Source organism: Ursus americanus, chromosome 34 (assembly GCF_024610735.1).
Source record: "Ursus americanus isolate L20-20 chromosome 34, mUrsAme1.1.p, whole genome shotgun sequence".
Lineage (NCBI taxonomy): Eukaryota > Metazoa > Chordata > Mammalia > Carnivora > Ursidae > Ursus > Ursus americanus.
Genome location: NC_142160.1, coordinates 13,352,124 through 13,370,394, shown reverse-complemented (window position 1 = coordinate 13,370,394; position 18,271 = coordinate 13,352,124). Strand labels below are relative to the sequence as shown.

General features: G+C 40.0%; 1 protein-coding gene and 1 long non-coding RNA gene across 3 annotated transcripts in view; one reads left to right on the top strand and one right to left on the bottom strand.

Annotated features, from left to right (window-relative positions):
• Positions 1 to 8,561, bottom strand: part of LOC148107174 (uncharacterized) — a 66,129-nt gene extending 57,568 nt beyond the window's left edge. The window contains exons 1-3 of one of the 2 annotated variants that reach the window (XR_015722974.1): positions 8,462 to 8,561; positions 4,734 to 4,917; positions 2,433 to 2,603 (exon numbers count right to left, since the gene is read on the bottom strand). This is a non-coding gene — a long non-coding RNA (uncharacterized LOC148107174). Of the gene's footprint in view, positions 1 to 2,432; positions 2,604 to 4,733; positions 4,918 to 5,463; positions 5,639 to 8,461 lie in introns of those variants that run through there. The other variant, XR_015722975.1, reaches the window with a different exon arrangement.
• C34H9orf57 (chromosome 34 C9orf57 homolog) lies at positions 35 to 8,506 on the top strand. The gene is made up of 4 exons (XM_045772464.2): positions 35 to 145; positions 699 to 760; positions 4,845 to 4,967; positions 8,367 to 8,506. The coding sequence occupies exons 2-4, from the start codon at positions 709 to 711 to the stop codon at positions 8,489 to 8,491; spliced, it is 300 nt and encodes a 99-aa protein (XP_045628420.1). The 5' UTR covers positions 35 to 145; positions 699 to 708; the 3' UTR covers positions 8,492 to 8,506.
• Positions 8,562 to 18,271: the final 9,710 nt, after the last annotated feature.

Below are 18,271 nucleotides of genomic sequence, written 5' to 3'. Positions count from 1 at the left end.
AACTGTTTGGAACCTAGTGGATTAGGAACTTGCCTTGCTGGTTTCAGTTACAACGGACTGTTCATTGCATCGGAAATTTTACTTGTTGTTAACCTTTAAAGAAATTCAGACCTAGGAAAATTTTCAAAAACCTTCAAGAAGGCAGGTAGGTCATAAATAACTAAATTTTAGCCAATCTGATGATTTCTTTCCCTTAATTTTAATAAGTATTAACTACCATTAACTAACATATAATGCTTTACCTTATAAATGTGATCATTTGCAACAAAAGCATTAGTTTATGAGAAAGCATACATAAATATTTTCCTTTAGGCTAATAGTTAAAAGGATTTTTAACAGGATATTATCCTAGAAATATAATCTATCTCATTTCATTTTTTGGTTTTAAACAATTATACTTCAAGAAAGAAAGTAAAGGAGGAAATGGTATTTGGTAATAAAAAGACAGCTAAACTTAAAATACTCTAAAGCTAGGAGAAGTTTTATGGTGAATTTTTTATAAAAACAGGTACTTTTTTTTTTCCTCTTTCACAAACTAAATTATTATTTATACTTTTTTTAATGATGTAAAAGAAACTTAGCCAGTTATTTCCCTCTTTATAATAGCTAACATAAATGTGTAACTTTATAACTTCCTCCCCAGGAAAAATTTAATGGTGGGATGTTTCTTTAATACCATTTTTTTTTGTTGTTGTTAGAAATAGAAGAATGAGAAGGATTGTCTTCAGTGGTGTTTTTATCTTACTCTGCCTCTTGAGTGGTAAGTCATTAAGAAAACAAATCAAAAAGAGGGAAAATTATCTAAGAGATAGCAGAATTGCAGTATCAGTGGAGAAGGACCTTAAATAAGGTAATTAAGGTGCTTAAAGTGAGGCCTAAGGAAGCACTTTTGAACAAGTAGTACAAGCTAACATTTATTGAGCATTTACTATATGCCGGGAACTGATCTAAACATTACATTTGTATTAAATCATTGAACCCTCATGATAACCCTATGAGTTAAATCCTGTTATTTCCCATTTTACAGATGAGAAAACTGAGCTTCTAGATGGTGGCCCACTTGTTGCTATTGTTATCACTAAGCTGGAGCTAACCAGAAGAGTCTGGAAGCTCTTATAAATATGGCAAAGAGGGGCACCTGGGTGGCTCAGTTGGTTAAGTGCCCGACTCTTGATTTGGACTCAGGTCATGATCTCAGGGTTATAAGATTGAGCCCCATGTCAGGCTCCACGCTCAGCAGCACAGAGCCTGCTTGTCCCTCTCCCTCTGTTCCTCCCTCCACTCATGGGCTCGCTCTCTCTCTCAATCTCTCTCAAATAAATAAAACCTTTAAAAAATATATGGCAAAGAAAATGAATTAATTAAATCAAATAAGCATAGACACAGGCCTTCTAGCACTTTTCCTGTTAAATGTGCTCTTTTCCACCATCTCCAGCATTCCTTCATTTATAAAAGAACCAATAAAGGTAACAATAGGGCACTTGCAATTCCTTTTTACAGAATTCCTAAGGCCCTTCATACGCCTCCAAACAGGCACGTTCAAGCACCATTATGGGAATTCTCCCTCTCAGTGAAGTGCTAAGATGGTAATGAAGACAGTTGCTCTATGCTGAACCCAGGATTCTCTTAGAGTCACAACATTTAATGAACAAACGCAGAATTTGACTCAACAGGCTGGTGTGGGGCCCGAGTCTGCATTTCCAACAAGCTTCCAGGTGATGGAAGATACTATCGGTCTGGACACCACATTTCAGTAGGAAGAATCTAGAATGTATCCCAGAGATAAATAAAATTCTAATATTAAGACTTGGACACTACGAGTAGCAAAGACTGGGGTCACTAACTGAAATGCCTCAAGCATTTGGTCAGCTCATATCCTGGGGGGAAGCTAACAAGCAATGAAACAGGACGGGGGACAGCCAGTGCCCAGCTATACATAGTTGCTACCATGGAGAAACGAGAGCCCAGCAATTACCAAACCTTCTGATTCTTCAAGAGAAACCAGAAATCAGGTTTGTAGGAAAACTCCCCATTTCCTAATATTCACAACTAATTTATGAAAGCTCCGTACACGTTAAACAAACCAATGTGGCCCCTGGACCACCCGTTTGTGGCCTTTGCCTCCCACACCACCCTTATCACTGAGTACAGCACGCGACAGAGAGGGCACAGCTTAGGTCTCGGCTGCATTGTACCTGTTTCCACCAGCTTCTTGGAAAAACTGCGGAGACTAGCATATGAATAGGGGGAAAATCACACAAGAACATCCTCAGTGTCTTGAATATCATGTAAAAATGATTCAGGGAGGGGACTGCATTAATTTTGCTGGATATACACGGAAGATGTGAGGGTAGAAGAAGAAAACTCAGCATAAAGAGAAACCCTGAAGTAAGACTGCCCACGAAGTAAGGAGTGGTTATTTAAAAACTCACCATCTGAGGAGCCTGGGTGGCTCAGTGAGTTAAGCGTCTGACTCTTGGTTTCAGCTCAGGTCATGAGCCCAGGGGCCTGGGATTGAGCCCCACATCACGTGGGAGTCTGCTGATATTGTCTCTCTCTTCATCTCCCTCTGCCCCTCACACTTGTGCCGTCTCTCTCTCCCTCTAAAATAAATAATTAAAGTCTTTTAAAAAATTAAAATGAAAAGCTCACCAACATCATGATTTTATAATACATATTTAAGTCACCAGATATGATTTAGAATATATCTTTAAATAATTATATATATATATATAATGTATTGGATGTTTCCTGTTAATAAAGTCATAGAATAGCATACTTCAGAATTAATCATGTAAGGAAACTATTCATTTTACATATAGCCCAAAGCTTTAAATTTAGTTGTCAAACTGGAATATATCATGTTATATTAATGTTAATAAAACCAACAATAAATTTTCAGATAAAAAGACACTAGAAGAAAGGAAATGGGATCTGAGAACATATTTATAAATATTCAGGCAAATGAGCAGCTAGAGTCAACAAAAAAGCCTAAAAATTAAGGTATCATCTTCAGCTGTAAAGAATATCAGAGCCAAGATTTTAGGAAGAAGCTCATGGATACTGGGGGGTGGGATCAGGAGGAGGAAGGACCCTCTGAGAGGGAGGGAAAGAAGCTAGAGCAGATCTCCCCCAGGAACACAGTCCATGGGCTTCACACAAGGCAGAGAAAGAGCCCGTCCTACGAGCTCTCCACCTTGGAGGGGCCACTGGCACGAAAGGTCTGAGCCATGCAGTGGATCTCTAAGGGCAAGTGGTGAGACTGAGAAGCCCTAAATGCAGGAGGAAAACTACCTTGGGCACGTCTTAAAGAACTAAGCAGCCCTAGTATTCTGGGCAGGCAACGGACCCAGAATCTAGTAAGAATCAAAACATGCAGAAAGAAGAGGGCAAGATCAGGAGATTTGGGATATGAAAAAGGTAGGCAGCTCTAGGGACACGGTGTGTTTGCTTACAACAAGGGCTTCAGATTGCAACAGACCTTTTTAAACTCCTGTCTCTGCCACTTGCACAAGCTACATAAAATCTTGAGACTTAGTTTTCTTTTATGTGAAATATGAGCAACTATAATGCCTGCCTGGAAGGTTTCTTGTGAGAAGTAACTGAGCTAATGCATGTAAATTGCCGAGCAGAGTCCTTGGCATAAGCTTAGCTCTTAAAAACAAATATTTGTTGATGGATTGTTGATTATGGATTGAAAGTCTGTCACGCTCAGAGAGAAAACCAACGTGAAATTTCCAGTGTCTTGAGAGGAGGCTGAACTTGTAAAGAATAGTCAACAGAGGTTAATTAGCCTCATCAGCCAGCCTATTTTCTCTTAAAAGTGGTATTTTCTAACCCTGAATATGGCAGAGGGAGATGGAAAATACAATGTACAAAATGTCTAGTAGACTATTCTTTCGGGTTATCCATGAACAGTAGTGACACGGCAATGGTCTTCCTATGTTAAAAGATGGAAACTGTGAACAATGACACAGATTTGGTCTAAGATTCAGAAGAATCTTTGAACAATCTGAGATGTTTTTAATGGGGATGAGTCACTAGCCAAGGCTCCCTGCAGAAGTAACTATAAAGGAGATTTCTGAATTCAGTGGAACTGGTGGTTCCTGTACACTGGGCCACACCACATGCCCTCGGCTGTTTCTGCATATCTAAAACACACATTTCCGAGCCCCACCTCCTCCAGATTCCAACTCAGGTCTGTAGGGGCCGTGGGAATCTGTGTTTATTTTAACTGCTTATATAAATGGGATGCACAGTCAAATCTGGAAACTGATTTTCTAGATAATGGCTTCCAATCTTACCTATGTTGACTAAGTTTAAGAATCTCTGGGCTATTTCTGTGTAACCAAAATGAATAACATTTTAAGCCACTGCATTTGAGTGTTGAAGATAACCAATATGTAAACATTAATCAAGCAATAAATAGCCACAGAGAACCTACTAGATATGAAGTACAGCCTTAGACACTGAAGTGAAGGCCTAAGAGTGAATCGCTGAAATTAAATTTTCTGCCTAAATAACAGGTTTGATTTAATTAGGTACTGAGGAACTCAGTAAATTTTTACCAACTAAATTGTTTAGACGACCTGGACTCGTATCTAATTAGTATCTGTTCTAGGGGCTTCCAGTTCATGAATGTCGCATATGCTTTGACATTTCCCCAATTTTCAAAATAAAAATAATTTTAATTTATATGAATTCTTTGAATTAATTTTTAAAACATTGCTTACCTTCATAAGTTGAAAATCGCTATTACTACTATTTTTTTCTCTCTCTCTCTTTCTCTCTTGCTGGTCTCACTTCTATTTTCCCCTTATTTTTTTTTCTCCTGTACTTTGGAGATGTTGAAGGTACGATTTGTAGATTATGCAACCTCTCAATGCCCTTCCATGGATGTCTTTTGGATTTTGGAACCTGCAGAACAAAACCTGGTCAGTATTGTATGAAACAGACTTATGCAAGAGGTAAGTCTTGACACTTAAAAAAAAAAATTATTGAAAATGAGAATAGGAAAAATCCCTATATAAAAGCAAACATTCACTGAACATTTACTACTCACCAAATGCTGTACTAAGGGCTTTACCTGGGTGACATTATACCAACAAAGCAATGATATGAGCCGTCACTATCCCCATTTTATTTTTTTGAAGATTTTATTTATTTTTTATTTATTTGAGAGAGAGAGAGCATGAGCGGGGAGGAGCAAAGGGTGAGGGACAAGCAGACTCCACTCTACTGACCACAGAGCCCAACGTGGGGCTCGATCTCATAACCCTGAAATCAGGACCCGAGCCAAAACCAGGAGTCAGATGCTCAACTGACTGAGCCACCCACATTCCCCAAGGATCTTGTCACTATCTCCATTTTAAAGATGAGAAATCTGAGGCATAGGAAGATTAAGAAATGTGCATGATGTTACATAGCCGGTAAGTGTCGGAGTCGGTATTCAAATGCACGTACTTTGATTCCAGAGCGATGGCTCCTAGTGAATGTATGTACTGCCTCACTGACACCGTGTCCAGGAAGCCAGCCTTGTCTGCATGGGTTAAAGAGTAATGCAAACATCCGAATGATGAAAACATTAGAAGAAAATACTGAAGAAGATATGTGAAGTCTGAAAGAGAGGAGACCTCTTAAATATCCAAAAGGCATAGGTTGTAAAGGAAATGACAGATAAATTTGAATACTTCGATATTTTAAAATTTATAAAATGAATGACAACCCCAAAATTTAAAAGATAAAAAATAAACTGGATGAAAATAGTTGAAATATAAGTAACAGAAGAAAATATATATGATACCTAACCAGAGTAAAGAAATTCCAAAAACAATTTTTAAAAAGACCCAACAATCAGGGGGGACCAAAAGGTTTGTTAAAGGAAATGTAGGGACAATTTTCAGAAGAAGAAATATAAACATAACCTAAAAATATAAAAATATAAAAAGCTGCTCAACCCATCAGTAAATATCAAAGAAATGCCAAATTACAGAAATAATATATTTTTTGACCCATCAGATGATAAAATTTACAAAAGCTTTATAATATCATGGGTTAGTGACAGTATGGGGAAATGAGAACTCTCGTACATTTCCGGTGACAATTTAGATTAGTTTAGTATTTCTTTTAAAGATTTATTTATTTATTTGAGAGACAGCATGCACATGCCAACAAGGAAAGGGACAGGAGAGGGAGAGAGAGAATCCTCAAGCACACCCTCTGCTGAGCAGAGCCCAAAGTGGGACTCCATCTATGACCCATGAGCTGAGTTGAAGCCAAGAGTCAGACGCTCAACCGCCTGAGCATTTTTTTAGACAATTTGGGAATTTCCACTAAACTTGAAATGAACACAGCCTTCTACAAAGCAATTCTATTTCTCGGCATCGACTGCAGAGAAATATTGTACACGTGACATGAAAAGGCATGTTATGAAGGTTATCCCCGGAGTGTTATATTTAATGATAAAGTAAAGGAAATGACCTAAATGATTGTCGGTAGGAGAGTGTTATTTATTTGTTTGTTTATTTATTTTAAAGATTATTTATTTATTTATTTGACAGAGACAGCGAGAGAGAGAGAACACAAGCAGGGGAAGTGGGAGAGGGAGAAGCAGGATCCCTGTCAAGCAGGGAGCCAGACATGGGGCTCGATCCCAGGACCCTGGGATCATGACCTGAGCCAAAGCAGACAGACGCTTAATGACTGAGCCACCCAGGTGCCCCAGTAGGAGAGTGTTATTTAAACTATGATGCATGTTCAGGCCACGGAATGCTATGCAATGCTTAGAATGAACTAGATCGCTTTGCTAACATGGGAATAATCTCTAAAACATTGTTGAGCAGAAGAAAAGTGTGTTGCCAAACAGTAGGCATGGCACACCAGTTATGAATAAAAACCTCCATGAAGCAAAACTCTACATTCCTCTATGGAACTTGAAGGAGAGAACAAAAGTTGGAGGAGATCAAAGTTAGTTGGGAGAGAAGAAGAGAATTGGGGGTCCCATGGGATGGGTTTTGATATTAAGAGGGTTATCTGCGTTTGTTCAGCCTGTCTAGCCTGAGTCCTCTCTCTAAGCCCTGCGTTCCCTCTGGCTCACACCTCTGCCAGTCAGAGCCCCTTCTTTGTGGAAAGGGAAAGGGGCCAAGGCCCCCTGCAGCCATGAGATGCTGGCTCTCAGTGATTGCTCTTCTCTTCCTAAACATGGACAGATTGTTACCAAGGCCGTTCAACTTCAAAACAAGTCCTACAGGACTCTGCACAGGAGGAAGGTCAGGGAGCTGATGTGTCAGAATATTGACAACAGGTCTTGGTACCTCAAGGACCCAGTCTGACTACAGTGTTGTGGGCAGAGCCATTTCCTAACCTGAAAATTTTGTTGTGAAACAAACAGAAATGAAACTTAACCCTTTTGATGGCTTTATGAATAGGGTTTCTCATCTTTGACGCTACTGACACTTTGGCAGGCTAATTCTTTATTATGCAGGGCTGTTTTACGTATCGTGGTATGTTTATCACATCGCTGGCCTCTACCCACTACACGTCAGTAATATCTTCCGAGTTGTAACCACAAAAATGTTTCTGGGCGTTATCTAATGTCCTGGGGGTAGGAGGCAAAACTGCCCCCCAGTTGAGGGACTACTGTTCTCCCAAGTTTCCAACCATCATACGCTTTGCTGCCTTTGGGGAACTGCTCCCCTGTGTTCTCCCTCCAGACAAGTGAAGCTGGGGATGCCAGGATTACAGGACAAGACTGTCGCCTATTTTGCACATGTGTGCATTTTTCACATTTTCTGCAGTGAGCGTTCATTCCTTCTGTAATGAGGGTGAAAATTAAGTGAGGTCAAGGACATGCGTCCATTTCTGAGAAGCACTTACACATCTAAACGATCCCTTCTGTGGATTCCGCTCTTTGAATAACTCATGACCTGGGTTAAGCTGAGGGATGAGAATGGGAACTTCCAAACAGCTAACGCTTCAGAAAGTCTCCCACAGCCAGTGGCAATTGCGTGGCTTTTATTATCTGAGTTTGAAAGCTATTTTGTTTTGAAATTTCAAAGCTTTTGTATTGCAATGTACCCATCTAGAATACACTTAGGTGGGAGTTCTTAAAGACAAAATGTATCCTGATAAACCTAGAATTTTTGCTTTGTCTTTTTTTTTTTAACCTGTTAGTTACTTGAAGCATCTGAAGCCTAGTAGGCTGGACCTCTCACTCTCTTATTTATTTATTTATTTATTTATTTATTTATTTATTTATTTGACTAAGCTCTACGCCCAGTGTGGGGCTCAAACTCATAACCCCGAGAGAGACTCACATGCTCTATTGACTGAGCAAGCCTAACCCCTATCTCTTTTGTTCCCTTCAGGTGGAATTCAGTGGTATTCCATTTTGGGCTGCACAGAGACCCATGATGACTGCTTCAAGAAAAAGTCAACGTCTTCTGGAATGCGTGCTACTTACTGTTGCCATCGTCCCCTGTGTAATTTTTGAGCTGGTGGCCCATGTCCAAGTTGCTTGACGGATCAGCCAATCTCCAAGTCTGACCTGGACAAGACAACAGGCTACCATGAAGGGGCCCTCTGCAAAACCTCAGACCTTTGCAGGTCATGTGAGCTGTGGTCTGAAACCAACTCTGGTTTTCAAGGTGCCTCACTTCTTCCCCACCACCCCAAACTCCTCCCAGAAACATCCTTTTCAACCTCATGTCTCTCCTCTCCTCTTTCTGCTTAATTCCTCTTCTGGTGATTTCAAAGCTACCAAGGAGTAAAAATGTAATTCCCTGAGTCAAATTATGCACAATGTCTCTAGTTTACTAGTTTTCTTAAAGATTTCCACATTTCAAAATACAGTTACATATGAATCCTATCAAAAGATGCCAGGAGACCTGAAAGTTTCCAAAGCAAATTGCCTTGCTCTTTGCAGGGGGGGGGGGGGTATTTATGACACAGAGAATTTATGACATATGACATAGAAAGATATTACTCGCGTGTGGTGGGTAGACGCCAGCAATGTGTTAAACATTTATGACATACATTTATTATTTAACAAATGCCACAGGAAAAATAAGCCACAAATAAGCAAACCAGACCTGTGAGAATTATGAACCCAAATGGCAAAGAGCTCAGGCAAGTGCGAGGGTTGGTGCTTATGGTCTCCCATCTGCATTAGGATTTGCCCAAATTCTGGATTTCCATCCCTTAACCACACCTAAGTGCTTTGGCTCATCCAACTTTGGCAGATGAAGCAATTTACTTTAAGCAGGGGAACAGGTCCGCATCCAGAAGGAATTTTAGAGGGTTCCGAATATACTTTGACCTGTGTGTTCAATTATTCTCATTCAGTGTTCTACTTAAGCAGCTGCCAGATTATTGTTTCACATTTTAAAGTTGTTTTTCTCTGTGTCTTCAGGATTTTGAGAAATCCAAATGGTAAATAATAAATCTCAACAAAATCTTCTTTTATTGTCTTTTTCTCAGAACCTAAAACAACATCTCACATACAGTGGGCCCTCAATACATGTTTTTTCTATAAACTCTGAAGAAAAACAGCATTAAAAAAAAAAAAAAAAGCCCAAGGAAACAAAACATTTCTCTCCACACTCATTTCCAAACTCACTTCAGCTATATTTCTTAGACCATATTTATGAACTTCCTAAGGAGAAAGTTTCTTCATCTTAAGATTTAAATCCATTTGCCATTATTGTGTCACTTTTTGCATTAGCCACATTGTTAAACAGATCACTGAACTTCAATGGAGATACTTTCAATTTTCTTGTTTTTTAAACATAACATAATTTACCCAACTTCATGGGGAAACATGACAAGATCAGACAATCAGTGACTAACTCCATAGGGCTTCCCAAACTTAATTGGAAATCCCAGTGATGTAATGACTAGAGAACAAGCAAGCAGGTGCTACTGTTGACCTTGGCAAGTCATTTTGGTGTCTCTGCACCGCATTTTCTTCACATATGAAATGACGAGGATTGGTCACATCATCTCTCAGATCCCTTCAAGTCCTAATATTTTATGGCTTGACATGGGCACCTCTTTGCTGTTGTTAGATTAAAAATAAGAACTGGTGCTGGATATCTAGAAGATAGACCCTGGTTATATGATCAATGCTCTCCTAGCTCTATGTAATCCAGGAAAATTAAAGGGAGAAATCCAAGCCATCACAAGCAGTGACCATCACTGAAGCAGTTTACCACCTGCATGCCAACTTGACCCAAAAGTCAGCACAGAACAAAAACAATTTTCACATCCTTGATGTGGTATCCCGAATAATGGCCCCCCCGAAGATGTCCATATTCTAATCCCTGAAAGCTGCGAATATGTTACTTTACATGGCAAAAAGGATTTTGCAGATGTGCGTAAAGATTTTGAGGGTAGGAGCTTTTCCTGGATCTACCTGGGTGGACCCAATGTAATCACAACAGTCTTTATAAGAGAGGGAAGCAGGAAGGTCAGAGAGGGATTTGAAGATGCTGGCTTTGAAGACAGAGAAAAGGGGTCACAAGCCAAGGAAAGTGGACAACCTCTAGAAATTGAAAAAATCAAGAAAGCAGATTCACCCCTAGAGTCTCCAGAAGGAACGAAGGCCTGCAGACACATTTTTAGACTTCTACCACCCATAATGGTAAGATAAATTGGCTTTAAAAAAATTAGATATAATTGACATATATTAATTTCAGGTGTGGAACATAATTACTTGATATTTGTATGTATTACAAAATGGTCACCACTGTAAGTTTAGTTAACATCCATCACTACACATAATTACAAAATATTTTTTTAAATTTTATTTATTTACTTGAGAGAGACAGCAAGCACTAGTGGGAGGAGGAGGGGGAGAGGGAGCAGGGAGCCAGATGTGGGGGTGGGGGGCGCTCCACGCAGGGCTCCACACCCTGAGCTGAAGGCAGACGCTTAACTGACTAAGCCACCCAGGCGCCCCATATTTGCTTTCTTTTAACATGATTTGTTATAGCAGTCATGGGAAACAAATACACTTGATCACACAAGACATGGTGTAGCATTTCCCCTCCCTTCAAGGTCAACACACCCAACACTTGGTTTACATGAATCTGATTTCAAGAGAGACATTTCAGTGTCCTATTATCTTCCTTTCATTCTAACAAATTTCTCAGTCATGATTTCCCTTAAAACACACAGATGGCCTATAGACATGCAATCACATCTTTTCAGTCTGCACCTCCCACTCAAGCGCCTATCCATTCAAGATTTCTTCAGCTAACAAGTTTATTCTTTGCCTACCCCTCTTATCAGTTTATAAGACATCACACCGAAGGGCCAATGGATCTTAAGACCTCCCTTGATCGTCTGAATACCAGGTTAGTTTTCTTGTTAATAACATTTTTTCCCACAACTGAAATAGAAGCTTCAGTGGTTAATGCCCCTTAATTCATTTAAAAGAAAAGTCTTTGCCGTAGTGAAGAGAAGGGCCATATGCACCCCAATGTTCATAGCAGCAATGTCCACAATAGCTAAATCGTGGAAGGAGCCGAGATGCCCTTCAACAGATGACTGGATTAAGAAGTTGTGGTCCAGGGGCGCCTGGGTGGCACAGCGGTTAAGCATCTGCCTTCGGCTCAGGGCGTGATCCCGGCATTATGGGATCGAGCCCCACATCAGGCTCCTCCGCTATGAGCCTGCTTCTTCCTCTCCCACTCCCCCTACTTGTGTTCCCTCTCTCGCTGGCTGTCTCTATCTCTGTCAAATAAATAAATAAAATCTTTAAAAAAAAAATAAAATAAGTTGTGGTCCATATATACAATGGAATATTACTCAGCTATCAGAAAGAACAAGTTCTCAACATTTGCTGCAACATGGACGGCACTGGAGGAGATAATGCTAAGTGAAATAAGTCAAGCAGAGAAAGACAACTATCATATGATTTCTCTCATCTATGGAACATAAGAACTAGGATGATCGGTAGGGGAAGAAAGGGATAAAGAAAGGGGGGGTAATCAGAAGGGGGAATGAAGCATGAGAGACTATGGACTATGAGAAACAAACTGAGGACCTCAGAGGGGAGGGGGGGTGGGGGAATGGGATAGACCAGTGATGGGTAGTAAGGAGGGCACGTATTGCATGGTGCACTGAGTGTTATACGCAACTAATGAATCATCGAGCCTTACATCGGAAACTGGGGATGTACTGTATGGTGACTAACATAATATAATAAAAAAATCATTAAAATAAATAAATAAATAAATAAATAAATAAATAAATAAAAGTCTTTGCAGTCAATAAACTGGGGACATAGGACTGATATGTCAGGGAAGAGACCAATGATTCCATTAGCAGAGGAGGGATGGGACATTTTTCGTGCTGATACTCAGTTACAAGGTTTTTGGAAGCTCCAGAGAGAACGTTTTATAAGGGAGATGCCCATTGCTATCCTCCCTAGTGGACCGATGAGGAGTCTGAGCCTCCGTAGCTCACAGGTGGCAGAGGGGGAACTTATGGTGTGACGTACCATGGATCTTCGTTCCATCACAAGTGCCAGTCTCTCAGAGAACCACAGTGGTAGGCAAGAAGCCAAGCCGCCATGATGGTGTAACTAGCTCCCTGGCACAGCTTCGTGTCTCTAAGACATGAGACTTGGGGGTCTGTGAAAGAAGCACAAGAGCAAAGAAATCGAAGGAATGGGATGGTTGATGACTGACCTCTGAGTGTCATAAGCGACTCTGAGTCTGACTAAAGACTTGGGACAGAAAGAAAAATTTAGATGATAATGGAGAAGTCTGGAGTCCTGAATGTTGTAAGCTAGGTAAACAGGTAGAAAGAAAACATCTCTTGTTTTAATTTTCTGAAGTAAAGGACTTTGTGTGCTAATAGTTTTCCGGCTAAAACAGCAGGCTGATATACACCACTGGAGACATGGGAAACACCCACATCCTTGGGGAGATGTAGGGCTATTGCCACTTTGACTGTCCAGAAGAGTATGCATTCTCTCTCCCAGGCACTGACCCGTACTTCTGCAAGTCCTGCAAGGGAAGGCACTAGAGGTGGCTGTACCTGCTGGTGGACACATTTCTCCCATCTTGCGTATTTCACGGATCTTTGCAGATCACCATTCATAAGTAATGCCATAACATCTTTTGGCTGAACCTCAAATCCTAACACTCCCACTTAAGAGGGCAGATACAGAAAGGCAGGTCCATAATCTATCTTTCCCATAACTTTGTGGTGTGTGTATATTCTCTACCTTCTCGTGCCCACATAGACTGAATGAAGTTAATAGATCCTGCCATCAGAAATTATTGTGTAGAATGGCACTTCCAGGCAGAGCTGTAACTAACAATGTTGGTGCCAGGGCAAGCACAAAATATACCCTCAAATTAACTTTGTAATTCATGTCTTGGCTCACATATGGGTGTTATTGATAATACTTACCATCTGGTAACTTCCTATTTTAACTATTACTCTTGCTAACTAGGTGTTAAGCGTAGTGATACTCTGTGCATATGCTGTTGAATCAATTGCACAATCATTTTAAAAATTGGCATGCTGTAAATTTCAGAGCCCTGGAGCATAGCGGCCAGGTAGAGTTACAGCTCTGATTATGGAGAGGGAAGAGAGAGGAAGAAGTAGCAGTCAATGATGGTAGAAATTTGAAGCACAGAAGACTCGTTAACCTGATAAATACTGAGCGATTCTCACACGTCAGGTACAATGGAGGTGATGAGGATACAACTGTGAATAATTTAGATGTTTATGCAGTTACTTCCAGTGTGAGGGAAGAAATCATAAAAACTGGCATTTGTACTATAATATAGTAGGTCTGCAGTATTAATAATTGCAGGATGATATATGGAGTTCAAAAGAGAGGTATCTATCCCAATGATGGTCACAAAGGACTCTCAAGGGAAGTATGACTAAGCCAAAATCTGAAAGAGAGGGAATCAACCAGAAGAGCTAGTAGGCTGGAGGTTTCTGATCCTTGAGATCCAGGGTCCAGACTAACAGAGAACCTCCCCTGAAAAGCTTAAGGGGTAGATGAACAGCTTTTCATTTTAGGAAAGTCACAGTGGCTTCAGTTTAGAAAATAACTGGAACTCGAGGCTAGGAGAGCATTTAGGCTTTTGTAGCAAGCCAGGTGAGAGATGATGGTGGGCCTATAATAAGAAAGTGGCAGTAGGTATCCAAGAAAAGAAATATTTCTTGCAGTTACTAAGTGCAGGAACTTTTCCAGGTTCCAGAGATGTAGCAGTGAACAAGTTCCTGCTCTTGGAGATCTTAACTTATAGTGGATCTTATGTTGTAGTGGAACAGGCATTAAATAACCTAATATCTGATAACCTAATGTCAAGCAAATACCATGGAAATAAAGTTAGATGGATTAAGGTGATGGTGTGTGCTCTATTTTAGATAGGATGGGCAGAGCAAGGCATCTCCAAGCAGAGATATGAAAGGGATAGAGGATAATTCCTCTACAACAGGGAAGGTGAGCATTTACAGGGAGCCGGGACTCCAATGTTCTCCTCCGGATATATTAAGGTTGAGACACTGATTAGACACCCTGATGGAGACTATTAATGTGTCGTCAAATATGCAAGTCTGAAGCTCAAGGGTCAGGTCTAGCTGGAGAGAGAGAGGAATTTGGGATTCACCAGCAGAAATAGGCCATTAAATATCTTTGACCTGAATGAGACCATCTAAGGATGGGTGTAGGACTGAGCCCTGGGGCCCTGCAAAATTTAGAGGTAGAAGATAGGAGAAAGAATGTTCCAGTTTCCGCATTCGAGAGTCCACTTAATGGAGGCTGGAAGAGATGTTAAAAGAGCCCTTTCACTGAATCTGCCACAGTAACTAACGTGGTCTGTAGAAAAAGATAGTGGGAAGTAAGGCCAAGAAAGAGTCCAGCTTATTGATTTCAGTTGAATTTATCTATGAAAACGGCACTAGGCATTGGGGCATATGTGTTTGAAGCTCAAGAGGGAAATATGGGCTGGAGATAGATCCGTGCATCCGGCATCTAGGTCAAAAAATAAGGTCAGTGTAAGTGTGAGAAAGGAGAAGAGATCAGAGCAGAACTTTTAGAAAGACATTCATCAAATGTGGTTCAGCAAGAAATGAGAAGAAATCTGTAAAGGCTCAAGGGTAAGTTCAGGTTATTGCAGAAAAGGAACATATATTAGGACTTAGCAAATGAAAAGTGGCTAAGCTTCAACCCCGAGGCTAAGTTGAATAAAGTCTATGACCAGAGAACAGCAGAGGCTCTGAAGCTAAAAAAACAAAAAAACAAAAAACCCCACCAAGGCTGTAAGTTTAGTTCTACTATTTACTAACTGCATGACTCTCAACCAGTTACCCAACTTTCTGAGCTTCACCTTATTTATAAAACAAGGTCAATAGCACCCACTTTACTAGCAGAGTATCTGATACATAACAGATGCTCGCTACCTTCTCCTCTCTTTCTCTCTGCCCTGAAAGTTTGCATCAAGGAGACAAAGCAGGATAAATAGCAATACTAAAAACGGGAATGTCTGGAGTGGGGTGCAGCTGTGGTGGTCAGAAAAGGGCACATCCAGAAGGTGGAACTCGCGTGGACCTTTGGTGAAGGTGAGGCTCAGACGTGGGGTTCTCAAACTATCAGAGCCATTGGATCACTCAGGGCAGCTTGTTACAATGCAAGTTTTCAAGACCTGCCCTCAGGTAGTCTAGGTTGGGCATCGGGCCAGGTGATACTACCTTTTTTTCTTTTTTCTTCTTTTTAATTTAAATTTTAGGTAGTTAACATACAGTGCAATATTGGTTTCAGAAGTAGAATTCAGTGATCCATCACTTACAAACAACACCCAGTGCTCATCACAACAACTGCCCTTTTCAATGCCCATCACCCATCTAGCCCATCTCCCACCCACCTCCCTCCATTTACCCTCAGTTTATTCTCTATTGCTAACAGTCTCTTATGACGGAGCACCTGGGTGGCTCAGTCGGTTAAGCGTCTGATTCTGGGTTTCAGCTTAGGTCCTGATCTCAGGGTCATGAGATTGACCCCCAAGTCAGGCTCTGCACTCAGCACTGAATCTGCTTAAGACTCTCTCTCCCTCTGCCCCTCCCCAAGCACTCTCTCTTTCTAAAGTAAATAAATAAAATCTATATAATATGTATAGATTTCATCCTTTTTGATGGCTGAGTAATATTCATGTATATATTCATATATATGGCTGAGTAATATTCGTATTTATACGAATTTATATTTTGATGGCTGAGTAACATTCATATATATATATAATATTCATTATATATATATATACATGCCACATCTTCTTGATATATATATATCAATATTCATGTATATATTCATGTATATATTCATATATATGGCTGAGTATATATATATATTCATGTATATATATATATTCATGTATATATTCATATATATGGCTGAGTATATATATATTCATGTATATATATATATTCATGTATATATTCATATATATGGCTGAGTATATATATATATATATACACATGCCACATCTTCTTGATCCATTCATCAGTCGATGGATATTTGGGCTCTCTCCATGGTTTGCCTATTGTTGATAATGCTGCTATAAATATCGGGGTGCATGTACCCCTCCAAATCTGTATTTTTGTATCCTCTGGGTAAATACCTAGTAGTACAATTGTTGGATCATAGAGTAGTTCTAGTTTTAACTTTTACTGTTCTCCAGAGTAACTGCACCAGTGTGCATTCCCACCAACACTGCAAGATGGTTCCCCTTTCTCTGCCTCCTTGCCAATACCTGTGGTTTTTTGAGTTGTTAATTTTAGCCATTCTGACAGGTGTGAGGTGGTGTCTCATCATGGTTTTGATTTGCATTTCCCTGATGATGAGTGATGTTGAGTATCTTTTCATGTGTCTGTTAGCTATCTGAATGTCTTCCCTGGAAAATTGTTTATTCATGTCTTCTGCCCATTTCTTAACTCGATTATTTGGCGGGGGGGGGGGGGATTGTTGAGTTTGATAAGTTCTTTATAGATTTTGGATACTAACCCTTTATCAGATGTTGTTTGCAAATATCTTCACCCATTCTGTAGGTTGTCTTTTAGTTTTGTTCATTGTTTCCTGTGCTGTGCAGAAGCATTTTATCTTGATGAAGTCCCAACAGTTCATTTTTGCTTTTGTTTCCCTTGCCTCTGTCAATGTGTCTAGCAAGAAGTTGTTGCAGCTGAGGTCACAGAGGTTGCTGCCTGTGTTCTCCTCTAGGATTTTGATGGATTCCTGTCTTAGGTCTTTAATCCATTTTGAAATTATTTTTGTGTTTGGTATAAGAAAGTGGTCCGGTTTCTGTCTTCTGCATGTTGCTGTCCAGTTTTTCCAACACTGTTGAATAGACTGTCTTTTTTCCATTGGATGTTCTCAGGTGACACTATCTTGGATAAATGGAAGAGGGTACAGAGCATTCTGGGCTAGGGCAAAGGGATATACCTAGATTCATGATCTGTTTAATTTAAGTAGAGGGCTCATGTGGAAAATCACAGTGTGTAAAGGAGAACATCGAGTGCCCAGTAAGTGGGTCTTGGAATTATGGGCAAGAATGAGAAAGAAGTGAGTTCACACAGCTTTGGTTTTAAAGATCTCTATTTAATTCCATGATGAGGAGGGATCACAGAAGAAGAAAAGGCCGTGGAAAAAAAGAGAGAAGCAAACAGATCCATGAAAGGGGAAATGCAAGACAAACACTGTAGAGAAAGGGAGGAGAGCAGTGGCTTGGGAAAAACACACTGCTACCAAAGAGCCACATGATCTTGGGCAAGGATTTAATGTCACATCCCTGCCTTCCACCATCTAGAAAAGACAGGACTGTTTTATAATCCCTGAGATTCTTATGAGCACCCATTTCCGATGGTTCCCAATTGGGGGTGGGGGTGGAGGAAAGCTATCCATGAACTTGGATGGGAAAAAATTATACCTTTGTTCCTTTATTTTCACTCACTGTAACTGAAATTTAGCATTTCCTTCTATAATTAATAAAACCAGCATGTCACAATAGTATTAGAAGTACCTATGACTGTTACAAAAATATTTATTTTTTATATCATATTTTTGCTATACAGACAAAATTTTTGTTGTGCAGGTTATCTCCAGATATCATTTATGTAATTAAAATTACAGCAGTCATTATATTCAGCACTAGATCTTATCTAATACATTGATAAAGAAGCACATGTATTATCATTTGGATTTTTAATACTTCAATATTCTTTTGTAATCCTATATATTCTACTTTAAGCA